We start from the raw sequence: 13,672 nt of genomic DNA, 5'->3' as shown, positions 1-13,672 counted from the left end.
TTCAAAAATTCATATGGAAACACCAAAGACCCTGAATAGCCAAAGCAATCCTGAGAAAGAAGAATAAAGTAGGGGGGATCTCACTCCCCAACTTCAAGCTCTACTATAAAGCCATAGTAATCAAGACAATTTGGTACTGGCACAAGAACAGAGCCACAGACCAGTGGAACAGACTAGAGACTCCAGACATTAACCCAAACATATATGGTCAATTAATATTTGATAAAGGAGCCATGGACATACAATGGCGAAATGACAGTCTTTTCAACAGATGGTGCTGGCAAAACTGGACAGCTACATGTAGGAGAATGAAACTGGACCATCGTCTAACCCCACATACAAAAGTAAATTCAAAATGAATGTAAGTCATGAAACCACTAAACTCATGGAAAAAAACATAGGCAAAAACCTCTTAGACATAAACATGAGTGACCTCTTCTTGACATATCTCCCTGGGCAAGGAAAACAACAGCAAAAATAAACAAGTGGGACTATATTAAGCTGAAAAGCTTCTGTACAGCAAAAGACACCATCAATAGAACAAAAAGGAACTCTACAGTATGGGAGAATATATTTGTAAATGACAGATCCGATAAAGGCTTGACGTCCAAAATATATAAAGAGCTCACATGCCTCAACAAACAAAAATCAAATAATCCAATTAAAAAATGGGCAGAGGAACTGAACAGACAGTTCTCCAAAAAAGAAATACAGATGGCCAACAGACACATGAAAAGATGCTCCACATCACTAATTATCAGAGAAATGCAAATTAAAACTACAATGAGGTATCACCTCACACCAGTAAGGATGGCTGCCATCCAAAAGACAAACAACAACAAATGTTGGCGAGGCTGTGGAGAAAGGGGAACCCTCCTACACTGCTGGTGGGAATGTAAATTAGTTCAACTATTGTGGAAAGCAGTACGGAGGTTCATCAAATGCTCAAAACAGACTTACCATTTGACCCAGGAATTCCACTCCTAGGAATTTACCCTAAGAACGCAGCAATCAAGTTTGAGAAAGACAGATGCACCCCTATGTTTATCGCAGCACTATTTACAATAGCCAAGAATTGGAAGGAACCTAAATGTCCATTGGTAGATGAATGGATAAAGAAATTGTGGTACATATACACAATGGAATATTATTCATCCGTAAGAAGAAAACAAATCCTACCATTTGCAACAACATGGATGGAGCTAGAGGGTATTATGCTCAGTGAAATAAGCCAGGCAGAGAAAGACAAGTATTAAATGATTTCACTTATCTGTGAAGTATAAGAACAAAGGAAAAACTGAAGGAACAAAACAGCAGTGGAATCACAGAACCCAAGAATGGACTAACAGGTACCAAAGGGAAAGGTACTGGGGAGGATGGATGGGCAGGGAGGGATAAGGGAGGGGAAGAAGAAGAGCGGTATTAAGATTAGCATGCATGGGGGGTGGGAGAAAGGGGAGGGCTATACAAGACAGAGAAGGCAAGTAGTGATTCTACAACATTTTGCTATGCTGATGGACAGTGACAGTAAAGGGGTTTATAGGGGGGACCTGGTATAGGGGAGAGCCTAGTAAACATAATATTCTTCATGTAAGTGTAGATTAAACATAAAAAAAAAGAAAGAAAGAGAAGGGGGATTACTCCGATAGGATAAAACTAACTGTAAATCAGTGATTAATGCATGCTTTAAATATCCTTAATTTTGATCACTTAAAGGGTGTCAGATGATTGGCTATGGATGTACACTTTTCTGATAATATTCCTTTCTCTACACAATGGTATAAAGGGCATATCAAAGTGTGGGCAAAGGGTCTGTTTGTGTTTATACAGAGGATCAAAGCCTAATTTGGCTACCCAGAAAATGAACTAAGATACGATATGAAGAAGAACTTCCAACTTCAGCACTCTCTGGAAGAGACAAAGCAGAAGATGATTATCAAAAAACCTCAACAAAGATCCAGGCGATGCTGCAGTTGTAGCTGCATTCATCCCACTGGTTCCTGGACTTGCCATTGGAATGAAGGAGATATCTAAGCTGGCTTGTGCATACAGTAAAACAACAAATTTGACTGGATCTATACTGTTGGAACTCAACCAAGAATTAGGAGAAGTGCAAGTTGTAGTGCTCCAAAATTTTATAACTACAGACTATCTACTGTTAAAAGAACATATGGGATGTGAACAGTTCCCAGGAATGGGTTGTTTTAATTTGTCTGATTTCTCTCAGACTGTTCAAGTACAGTTGGACAATATCCATTATATCATAGGCAAATTTTCACAAATGCCTAGGGTGCCTAACTGGTTTTCTTGGCTTCACTGGAGATAGCTGGTAATTATAGATCTGCTTTGGTTATGTAACTGTATTCCTATTATGTTAATGTGTGTGCGCAACTTAATTAGGAGTTTAAAACCTATACATGCTTAAGTTACTCTACAAGAAGATATGTCAAAGAAATAATCAATCTTCCCATGTTTTCTTCCATCTGCTACCTCTATAGCTTTTCTTCTTCCTTCCTAATTACAACCCTTAAATAGAATTCGTGCCTCATATCGAATTTACTGAGTATCATAACTCCTCCAAGTGGTAAAGATACCTCAAGACAAATGCTGGGCATGGAAGCCACAGGGCATAAATCTGAAAAGAAGTAAAAAGCTAAGCTTTTCAAACAATATGGCTTCTCTCTCACTTACCAACTTTATATTTCCCTGTATGGCCCCGGAAGATGACTGGTTAGCCAGAGACGGGTAAGATTCCTCAAGGGAGGAACAACCTAAGACAGGCACAGTCTCAGGGGGGCTATCAGGTGAGAAATCAGGGATCGACAGAGGTGAAGCTTAGAACCTCACCCCCCCTGTTTTGAGAGAAATCTGCATATGTGGATGTATTATTGCCCTTGTCTAGCTTGGATTAACACATAGTCTACAGGCACACACCCGATCATCTACATTTGCTCTCTTACAACACTAAACTTATATTTTCTACCTTTATCTTGTATCTACCTACCACTTCAGCATTTTATTTAAAAAAAAATAATAATAATAAAGGGAGAAATGTGGGATTCACATATAAATCAAGTATAAAAATCAAACAAATATTCATATTTGACCCGATTGTTTATAGTTCATAATGAGTGATCAAAACCGAAAGTTTTTGTGATGACTGCCCTTGTACTGTTCACTGTGTAAGAACTTATTCACTATGTAAGAATTTGTTCACCATGTAAGAACTTGTTCGTTATGCTTCAGAAGATTGGAGACTGATGAGAATCACGCTGGGGGTGGATTAATGATTGTGCACTGAGCATTGACTCCCCTATAGAGAATTTTATTGTTGTTAACAACCATTTGATCAATAAATATGAGAGATGCCCTCTCAAAAAAAAAAAAAACTCATTGACACAGAGCCTGTAATTTACAAAGTTCTTTCCATACATACATACATCTCATTTAATACTCACAGGAGTGATGTGATTTCACTCACTGATTCAGCACACATTTACTGAACCCATTCGGGGGAAACACACTGAGTTAAGAAACAAAAAGAAAAAGATACAGTCTGTGCACTCAAGATGGTCCTGCTTTAGTAGGATAGCAACATACAAGTCATTGTCTTATATTGTTGTTCTCCATAGAACTTTCACCATCTGATACAAATTTACGTATTTATTCCTCTTTCCCCACTCACTAATGCCTTTGTTCTGTTCATTGCTGTATCTCCAGTGCCCAGTCCTACAATAGCAGGCATGCAATGGATATTTGTTGAAAGAATAAAGAATATAAAAAAATGCAAGGAAAATGAAGAAGTATCTGAGTATGCCTGGGGAATTTACAGGAGATTTTCTTAGAAATATAGCACTCTAAACAATTCTTAAAGGATGGCTAGCTTTCCAAGCTTTCTTGGATAGAATGTTTGGATGAGAATTGGGAAAAGGAGGGGATTCTGGACAAAGATCACAGCAGGTGCAGAGGCAGAGATGTTAATGGAGTCAGTTTTCCTTTGCACCTGCCCAAAAGGGCCATCAGCTTCTGAAAAACAGGAATTATTTCAAATCTCCACCTGTTTCTAGAGCAGGGCTGGGCCACTGGCAGGCTTTGTGAAATAAGTTCGATTATCTTCTCAATCGCCAGTAACTTAAAAAAAAGAAGACACTTTTCTTTTAAACTGTTTTTTCAAATATGCCTAGCAGAGCAGAGAATAAGTCACAAAGTAGAAGCTAATACTAGATATTTCTTAGTTGATATTAATTCCTAATATAAGGAATATATATGGTCCCTTATTTGCAAAGCAAAACTCCGGTCCCATCTCAGCCTCTTAATATCCTTGTGGGAAAGCCTGGAGAAAGCTTCCTTTTTTTTCATTGTAAAATGGGAAAGGGAAGTGCAGGGGATTAACATAGAAGGCAGGCCAGAACTCGGCTGGAGGCAGGTCCTGGGAAACCTTGTCTGACACTGCTGCCTCCTTTCCAGGCATGGCCCTTTGCCTGTTCCAAGCATGCTGAGTGGTACCTCTTCTAACTGCAGCACTTACCAGGACAGAAAGGCCCCCACAGTGGGCCTTTTCCATTGATCAGACTCTGGGGCTCCCAAACCACCTTGATGACAACTGGATAATCAGGTCACGTGGGCTCTTTCCACCCTGCGGACCGCGCCTGCTGGATTCCCAAGGTTATTACCATTCTCACTTTTCCCCCTGAAGTTTAGTAGTCACTGTCACATTGCTGGTAGCAGACAAGTCCCAGCCAACAAATAAATGTCATTGCTGGGGGGCCTTGATATGCTCTGCTGAAACAATCCCCACATAAGCCAGAATATGTCAATTAGTTCAGAGGATGATTTACAGTCACTAGAGAAGTGGCTCATTTGGGCAAAACAATCAACCTAAGTTCGCATTTTCTGTACTTTCTTTTTTACACATTAAAATGTTAATTCATTCTGACACCATAAAAAACTCAACTGTTAACCCACCAAGGACACTTCACATAACATCAGGCGCAGACTGAAGAGAGCCTGAGGATTCTGTAAGTGTACAGAGCACTGAAGGGAGACAGTCAGGTGCCGGTGGGGGCGACCCTCCCCTAATCACTGTGCGTCTTTTCAGCCCTGAGAGCAGCTCGCAGTCTCTCTCAAGTGTAGCCAGGGCATCTTCTGAAGATCAAAGCGCCATGAAGCAAAGGGATGCAGCTGCTTGCCTGGCGGCACTGGCATTGAGTGAAAAGGCCTTGGAAAACAAAGGGAGTTCTGTGCATCTGGGTCAGGTGAGCAGAAAGGAGAATCAGGCAGCCAGAGGCGAGGCCGGCTTGGTTTTTATGATGCGTGACTCCAGGGAGGACAGAAGGCAGTCACTCTGTGTGACACTCTATGGAGTGGAAGATGAGCTTGCTCACTGACTCTGCAGCGATCCTGGGCAATCAGTTTTTCTTCCTACCCCTCCATTCCTCCCACTCGTGCTCGGTTCACTTCTCCCACTGACAGAGGCCTGCCACAGTTTAGCACACCGCCCTCTGGGGAGGCTGTACAGCAGCGTGCTGCCTTCTACCCTACGGACCAGCCTACCTGTCTCCCTGCCCCTCGTGCTCCCAATCCTCAGGCGGAGGTTATTAACTCTCCCCTGGCCCGACTTTACTGAAGGGGCACCATGCTGGTGGGTCACCCCCAACTGGCCTGGGGCTTGCTCCTCTCCTACTGCACCCCCACTCTCAGGAATGGCTCTTGTCCTTGTCCTCTATGGCCTGGTTCTTTCCCTGTGTTTGGTTGTGACCTATATCGAATCCCCTTTGCCTCTTTCTGTGTTTTCCAATCTTCTGGCAATTTCTAGCCCATTTTCTGAGAAGCCTTCCCTGACGCACAAAGTGGGTTGGAGCCTCGTTCTGGTGCTTTAGTTCCCCTGATTTTCCCTGTTGTGATTTTCATCAAACTTCTGCCATGAGCACATATTTAACTGTCAATCCACCCCACCCAACTTGAAGTGCTGAGGGGAGAGGCCACCCTCTTCCCTACTGCTTTGCCCAGGGACTCATCTCCACCGTGCTCACCTACCCTGTGAGTTAGAGAAAGAACAAACATGCTCCAAAGCATCTTGGGTAGCACAGAGACAACTCCCTTCATTTCAAACTCACAGCCCATAATGGGCAGTGGGGTGGGAGGCTCTAGAGGCCTTAGGAGGAGGGCCTTCTACTGGGCCTGAGCTGTATTCCCAAGACCTTGCCCTTTCTCTGGTGATTCTTTAGGACAAGGGCTCAAGTACCACCCCACCATGCCCTGTCACCCCACCACACTTCACTCTCAGCCTGCTCTGGCTTCAGCTTCTGGCCCTGCCATGTTGTCCTGCAGCTACAGGCCCCAAACACAACACTGTGGGCCCAGGCCACATCTGTCTGCCAACTGCTGCACTTGCAGTACTGCTCTCACTAGACAGAAAACCTGAGAAGGCCTGCTTTTTGCTTCCTAGCTTTGTTTCTTGGACATGAGGAAACTGCGATAGTGGAAAGAATATACATTCTGTTCTAGTGCTTGGGGGCCAGAGAGCCATCGTACTTCCTAGCTGTATGACCTGCAGCACATCCTCAGAACCTCAGTTTTCCTGCCCAAAACATGAGCATAACAACATATACATCAGAAGGAGATAGTGCTGCTTAAAGGAGAGAATGTAAGAGAACACCCAGTATAGAGCTTGGAATTCAGGACATTTTCACAAATGCTTATTTCCCTGCAGGTACCGAGGCCACTGCCTTCCTTTCTGACCTTCACGGAGACCACTTCAAGCACGCAAGCCAGAAGAACTGTTCTGTGGCTGTAGTTGAGATTTCAAGCTGCCTCAGAATATCTGTGCTGCCCTCCTTTCTTGGTAATAGAATCTCTAATTTTTAAACTACAAAAATAAACTATGTGTACAGTCTTCCCTTGCAGATTGGCGCAGCCATGTCACCAGGATTTGGCCGATGGGGTGGAAGCAGAAGTGCTGTCATGATCCTGGGAAGGGGTGAGGGAGGGTGGGGCACGGTTACCCTCCTGATGGCTGGATCAACACATGGCTGGTGCCTGAGTGTCCATTTCAGCTGCCAGGTAGAAGCAAGTGGTAGAGGATTTGAGCTACAAGGTACTGAAATGAGATAAAAGAAAGAAGGCTCCTGGGTCCTGGACCCCTGGAGGACTATGCTGGCATGGGGTCTCCTCCCGTGGACTTCATTTACCTGAGAGAGAAACTACTTTACGTCTTGTTAAGTCAGTGATTGTGAGTTTTCTGTCACTCCCACACAAACCTCACCCTGACTGACTACAGGCCTGCACCTGTTTAACCACAGCTCCTTCCTGGATAACTACTGTAAGCTCACTGCAGGCCTTCAGCGAGCTCCCAGAGACCCCCCAACAGAACAGACTTCCCCCACCATCTCTGAAGCTGGAGACATGGGCTGTGTCTTGCAGGGAGCTTGCTGACAGTCTTTAAGTTCTCTCCAGTGGGTCCATGTACTGCAGAGAGGCGGGCGGAGAACCCAGTTCACTCAGAGTCCACTACACAATGCTTATTCTTACATATTTGACTGGAGTCAACAGGGGGGGAAAATAAGCTTGAAAAACCATGAAGGAATTATATTAGCCTTCTGGATTTGCCATCTCCTGTGATTCTTACCTGCCTGGTAACAGTCTCAGAAAGCAACTTACCCTTCTATACTCACATCAGAGTGTGAATCTGGGCCTTAACCAAATCCAGTACAGGAGTTACATAAGATTGAGAACAGTGCCACTCAAACTATGTCCATAGCCTCGCTGTCTGTCCTTACACCGTTACTAGTCCTGGATGTGCCAGGATGGAGAGCCACTGTATCACTAAGCCATCGTTTTCTTCTGCTGACATTTTATTTTTTCACAGCGAGACTTCCTCAGTGAAGGAAGCAGTGGAGTGATATATATTCTGGCATAAGCTATTTATCTGGTATTGGACAGCACTCTGGATAATAGCACTACTTTGGCCTATTTGGGGCTCCAAAGAAAGAAAAATATGTACTGAGCCCTACCTCAAACCAAGTGAATAGGAATCTCTGAGGATGGAGCCCAGACATGTGCATTTGAGTAATGCCCTGAGCTCATTCTGAGGGATCTCTCCAGTGGAAAGCCACCCTCTAGATATGACAGGAAGAGGGAAGACACAGTATTGTTTTCTCAGGACCAAAGCCACATAAACATCCACATGCACTTGCCTTAAACTTCTGCACAACAGCATTGTAATAGGGTCTTTTTTGGGCCCTTCTTTATCATCTGCTGATTTAAGAGGAGTTGGTAAATTACCTTGGATAAACTTAAGACCCAGAAACATTTGATGATATTCTTTCTATAGGTTTTTGTTCATAATTTAGTTTTTCCTAAAGCTCTTTCAGTCCTTGCTGAATTTATTCTCTCGTGACATACAAACCCAGCTTCTATAAGCCAATACAAAGGGGGAAAGATTTTCCTGCTTTCTTCCATGATAGCCCCCAGCAGCATCACTGCTGTCCCCTACCTCATGGCTGCAGCTGCATGACAGGTTCAGTCCCTACCAAAATGGACCAATGTTTCCAAAATGGTGAGGATGGGGCTTGCACCCTTTGCCCTTACCTGCAGTTCCCAGGCTCAAAAGCACAGCCACCCAGAGGACCCAGAAGAAAACGAGGATGGCAAATGTCCACAGTGGCTGGAGCAGCAGGAAAGGAGAGCTCCTGATGGCTTTATTTGTGAGTTGGAGAAGTTCAACTGCCAATTCTTTTCTCTTTCTGAGGACAAAAATCAAGACGAGCAAAACTGCCTGGTGAGAAAGGAGTTAGAGTAAATTATTCAAAACAATGAAGAACAGAGAAGAGCTTAAAACAAACCCTAATATTTTTCTGACATCTCAGCAAACAGCTCTTCTAAGATAGTTACTCACTACTTCTCCTGTAACTGAACAGTTAAATTCTCAAACACTGACTGGGCATCTACACAGTCCTGGTCCCTATGCTGGATCCTGCAGCTTTACCAGTAAACAGGTCACAGCCCCTGCCCTGAGGGAGCTTGTGGGCTGGTCAGAGAGCAAGAGAAAATGAGAACAAGGTCCTCTAGGGTCAGGGAGCTGTCTTCTAGCCCACCTACTCCCCCATTCACAGCACACAAGATACTCAGAGATGCCGAAGGGCTGCAAAGGCAATTTCCCTGACCCCCACCCCACGCCAGCCCCTGCCATCTCATCTGTCCACAGTCCAGCTTCTGCAGGACTAGTCTACACTGCCATCCACACTTCTACATGCCAACTCTTTTAACTGCCCGTAAACCTCTGGACCCCAGTACTCTCCTGAAACTGCTCTCCCCAAAGTCACCTCATCTGACCCGTGAATGCCAACTCCCATGGACACATTCTGGGTCTTGCTTGACCTCAGCATGGCAGGTGAATCTCTGACCAGTCCTTTTTTCTTAAAACTTTCTTTTTCCTTGACTTCTGTGATTGCACTTTCTTCTGGCTCTCTCCCTGTTTCTCTAGTTGTTGTTTCTTAGCGTCTTTAAGGGGTGCCACCTACTCCCTGGTGACTTGAGCATCCTTCCTAGAAGCTGATAACCTTCAAATAAAAATCTCCAGCCTCACTTGTCTGTAAGAGCCAGATCAGGTAAGTACACCAGTTACTGACCAAACAATGGATATCCTAGTATCTCAAATTCAACTTGTCCTGAACCAGATTCATTATCGTCATAGTAATATCTTGCCTTTCCCCCATATTCTCTACTCCAGCAGCCCTAATTTTTCTGGACTCACCAAGAATAAGTTAAGTTCCTCTCCTGTGTGCTCTCATTTCATCCTATCCTTACCCTATGGAAGCACTCAATATATTCTACTGTAAATGTTTGCATGTCTGAATTTCACATTAGATTAAGCCCCTCAAGGGCAGTTCACCCCTTCCTGTCAAGGACTGGTACAGTGTTCATCATGTAACACAATCCTGGATCAAATTTCCTGATAGGTCCTTCAATCAACCCTGCCCTCACTATTCCCACTGTTGATGATACTCAAGTCTCATCATCTCTCATCTGGATCCCAAACCTCATTAGCCTCTTCGTTTAAGCCCCTTAGACCCCTGGCCCCATCACACCCCTTCCTCCAATGCACAGCTAAAGGGATCTTCACAGGATAGAGTCAGTTATGTCATCTCCCTGCTCAAAATCCAGCAACAGCTCCCCAGTGCTCCTGGGTAAAGATCAAAGTCATTATCATCACAGATCAGGGCCTTCCTAGCACAGTCCCTCTGTGCACTGCCTCTCAGGCTTCTTCCAAGGGAACTTTCTGCAGGCCCTTCTCTTGTCCACGTGATCTCACACATGCTGTCCCCATGGCCTATGATGGCCTTTCTCCTCCAGCTGGGCTGGGGCATTTCTGATCTCATGGTCAAGTGGAGAAAAGTCAGAGGATGGTGGACTAATCCTGTCAAACAGCACCCAGAGCTGGGAGCAGAGTCCTAACCTGGCCATAGGGAGTGTCAGGGAGAGCCAGGAAGATGCGCAGAGGAGGCCCATCAGTTGTAAAGGCTAAGTAGGAATTCCCATTTCTGTATCCTCAATGTCTAGCACAATCAACACAGAAGTGGGGTTTTTTTATTTTGTACTTAAAATTTTGACAAAGCAAAATGATATAACTTTTAGGCAAATAAACTTGGCTCCTAGTTCCTGAGTGAAATGCTTAGAGATGTATATTTAAATGTGTGTGTACAACTTAGAGTGTGTATGTATACACACACATATATGTACACATGCACATCTATACATGTGTATATGTATATGTGTATACATATATGCATAAAATACTCATCTCAACCTCAAAGTACACTACAAGGATGTTCATCAGAAGTGATGAGTTAACCCCAACCCCTTTCTTTCCCCAGTCTCAACTGTGGTCAGCATCACCTAAAGGGGACCAGGCTGGAGGTGTGGGCTGGGCTGGGGTGCACAGCAGGGCAGACTCACCACAGGGGTCAAGCCTTGACTTCACTCTTCTGGGCTCTAAGCTGCAAGGAGCTGCATTTCAGCCTATGCTTCTAGGCCGATGCCCTGAGCATTTAATGCCACTCACCCTGTTTTCTTCATTGCTGCTAGTGGTTATTTTGAAACTATTTAAATAATATTCATAGGCACCCCCAACTTCCCAGAACATTTTTAAGTGGATTTGTAAAGAGCTGCTGGGAACTCAAGAGACAGGAACATATCCCCATACACCAGGTGGTCCTGGTAGCACGCAAGGAACTTCTGGGATAGCTTCACCAGGTGACACTCTCAGAGTGTCTGCTGGGCCCCAACCCACAGTGAGGAGTTGGGGGAGGATGGGGAAGAAGTGGGGGTCTGAGGGGAGCAAGAAAGGATGAGGGTGGGGGCAGGTGACCCTCCTTCTGCTTCTGTTCCTTTCTGCATACTGTTGGTTTTCCACTCTTTCTCTTCTCTGGGAAAGCAGGGTAAGAAAGAAGGAGTGAGGGAGAAGGGGGAAGCTGAGACTCTCCTTCCCCTTGGAAACCAACGCTGGGGACTGGGTATGATGTCTGACGTGTGGACACAGGCTGGCTTCCTCTCCCTGTCCTTCCCTCACCTTGTGCTGGCGTCTGAGGAGCCGACACCTGGCTGGTGGGGAGAGAAGCAGGTGGGCAGTGGTTTTCCTGGGCACGGCCCTCCTCTTGCTCCACAGCCAGCCCAGCTTCCTCCCCCTGGGTCTCCAGCCAAGGGGCATTAGGGGTGGCTCTCAGGTGGTAATGCCAAGCTTCCATGGTGGATGCGCCCTAGGGAGGAGGGAGATCCATCCCCCTGTGGGCAACCGTGCAGCAGTATTCCCATTTGACAGTTGGGGAGACCCAGGCCTCAGAGGCCAAGTCATTCCTCCAAGGTCACACAGTGGGTGGTGGGGCATAGATTGGAATGTCGGCCCAAGATGACAAAGGCTGGCACCCATCCCTAGGCACCACGACTCGGCACTGCTTGCTTTGTAACTCACCGCATCACACGAGAGGTGCTGTATGTTTTGTCTTGCTGGCTCCATGGCTCAGTGCAAAGCGCTGTGCATAGCAGGGCTGCTGCTGAAGACCTCAGGCTCTTATGAGGACAAGTGCATCTAGCCACCACCACTTGGGGCACGTGTCCAATGGTGCATGTTCCACCCTCTGTACTAGCCTCCGGGCAGTCCTCATGGACACAGGTGGAAACGGCTTCTCTCTGCTTTCACAGCCTCCCCTTTCACCAACCTTACACTCAGTGAAGAGGAAAATTAATCTCTGAGCCCAGCCTGTGGGTGGTCATTAATGGTTTGGTGTGTGAAGACAAAGGAAGCCCTGTGGAGGGCTCAGGGAGGAAGCAGGCTCTCCCCCTGCCTTGCCTGCCCCTGCTCTGCTCCTTCCCCAGCCCTGCTCTGACCCTGGCCATGCCCTCCAGTCCCAGTATCTGGCCTGGGGGAGGGGTGGGGAGGGGTGCCTTCCTTCCCCAGCCTCCCTCATAAGCCCTGGCTCAACTACAGGCCTGGTCACTGCCTGAGGCAGGACAAAGCAAGAGCATCGCTTTATCACCTGTGTTTCCTGAGGCACAGTTTATGTGAAGAACACAAACCTGAAACCTCACTAGAGAAATGTGAAGACTACCAAATTAAGGAACTGAAGGACATCCTCGAAGGAGAGAATGGAGGTGCCGAGAAAGTCTGAGTTTGCTGAAAGATGGAATGGGCTTGTGGGAACCTCTGGTGTTGCTCATCCCTAAAATAGTCAGCAAGCAGCGCACCAGCAAGGAAGACCATGGGCCCCCCGAAATCAATTCCACACTCTCTCCAAGGCCCTGTGTTGCCAGGACTTCTGACACTAGAAGTGACTTGAGTGATTTTCTGGTGTCAACCACTCTCCTCTGACATCCAGTTCCTGCTGCCTTAACATTCTGTTTGCCTGGTTTCAACTAGGGAGTTCACTTAAGAGTCAGCAGGTTCTCTGAAAACCAAAATAACCCAGTGGCTGGCAGGTTTGGAAACAAAGGGCCCTCTGTGTTTCTGTGTTCCAGAGCAGTGGGCGCTGTCACATCCTGGAGACAGCAGAGCATCCACTGGCTGGAAGGCAGGCCCCTCCTCACAGACAGGAAATAGGAACTGCTGTAAGTCTGCAAGCTTGTCCACCTTAGAATGTCCACCTTACAGCCTTCTGGGAGTAAAAATGGTTCTACAGGGTTAATGAATCAGCAAGGATAACAAATTAACCTCTGAGAGATGGTAGAAATGACTTGGAAAGAAAAAAAGACCTTTTTCCCCAGTTTCTGAAGGTTTTGAATTATTCCTTCATAGGTATTTTAAAAAAAAAAGGCACTAAATATTTTATGTACATTCACTGTACTAATATGTATGTACATTCTGAGGTGAAAAAAATGTTTTAATTGTTTTTGTTAAAATCTAGTCACTTGTATTTCAGAGTTCTGGTAGCCTACTTTCATCTGCTGCTGGAAGGGCATTTCTTACCGTGATCACTGTGGATACAATAGCAAACCCCAGCAAACACTTCATATTTTCCCTTTCTGTGTCCAATTCTGTGCTGAGGTCGTTGGTATAGTCATAATATAGCCACCATAAGACACCGCAGACAACTAGAAAGCAAAGCACCATGGGAACTGAGCACACATGCATATGCACCGCTCCCCTCCACCCCACCAGGCAGCCCTGTTCAGGCTGCAG

General features: G+C 45.6%; 1 protein-coding gene across 13 annotated transcripts in view; it reads right to left on the bottom strand.

Moving 5' to 3' along the window:
* The window catches only part of SLC44A3 (solute carrier family 44 member 3), a 100,387-nt gene that overhangs the window by 55,257 nt on the left and 31,458 nt on the right, over positions 1-13,672 (bottom strand). For all 13 annotated transcript variants that reach the window (XM_073234317.1, XM_073234321.1, XM_036998268.2 and 10 more), the window contains 2 exons: positions 13,460-13,584; positions 8,590-8,776 (listed from right to left, as the gene is read on the bottom strand). In XM_073234317.1, coding sequence (XP_073090418.1) covers positions 8,590-8,776; positions 13,460-13,584 — 312 coding nt within the window. The remainder of the gene's footprint in view (positions 1-8,589; positions 8,777-13,459; positions 13,585-13,672) is intronic.

The sequence above is a fragment of the Manis javanica genome, chromosome 4 (genome assembly GCF_040802235.1).
Source record: "Manis javanica isolate MJ-LG chromosome 4, MJ_LKY, whole genome shotgun sequence".
NCBI classification, from domain to species: domain Eukaryota; kingdom Metazoa; phylum Chordata; class Mammalia; order Pholidota; family Manidae; genus Manis; species Manis javanica.
The sequence above is the reverse complement of the archived record's forward strand: the minus strand, read 5'-3'. Positions and strand labels throughout refer to the sequence as shown.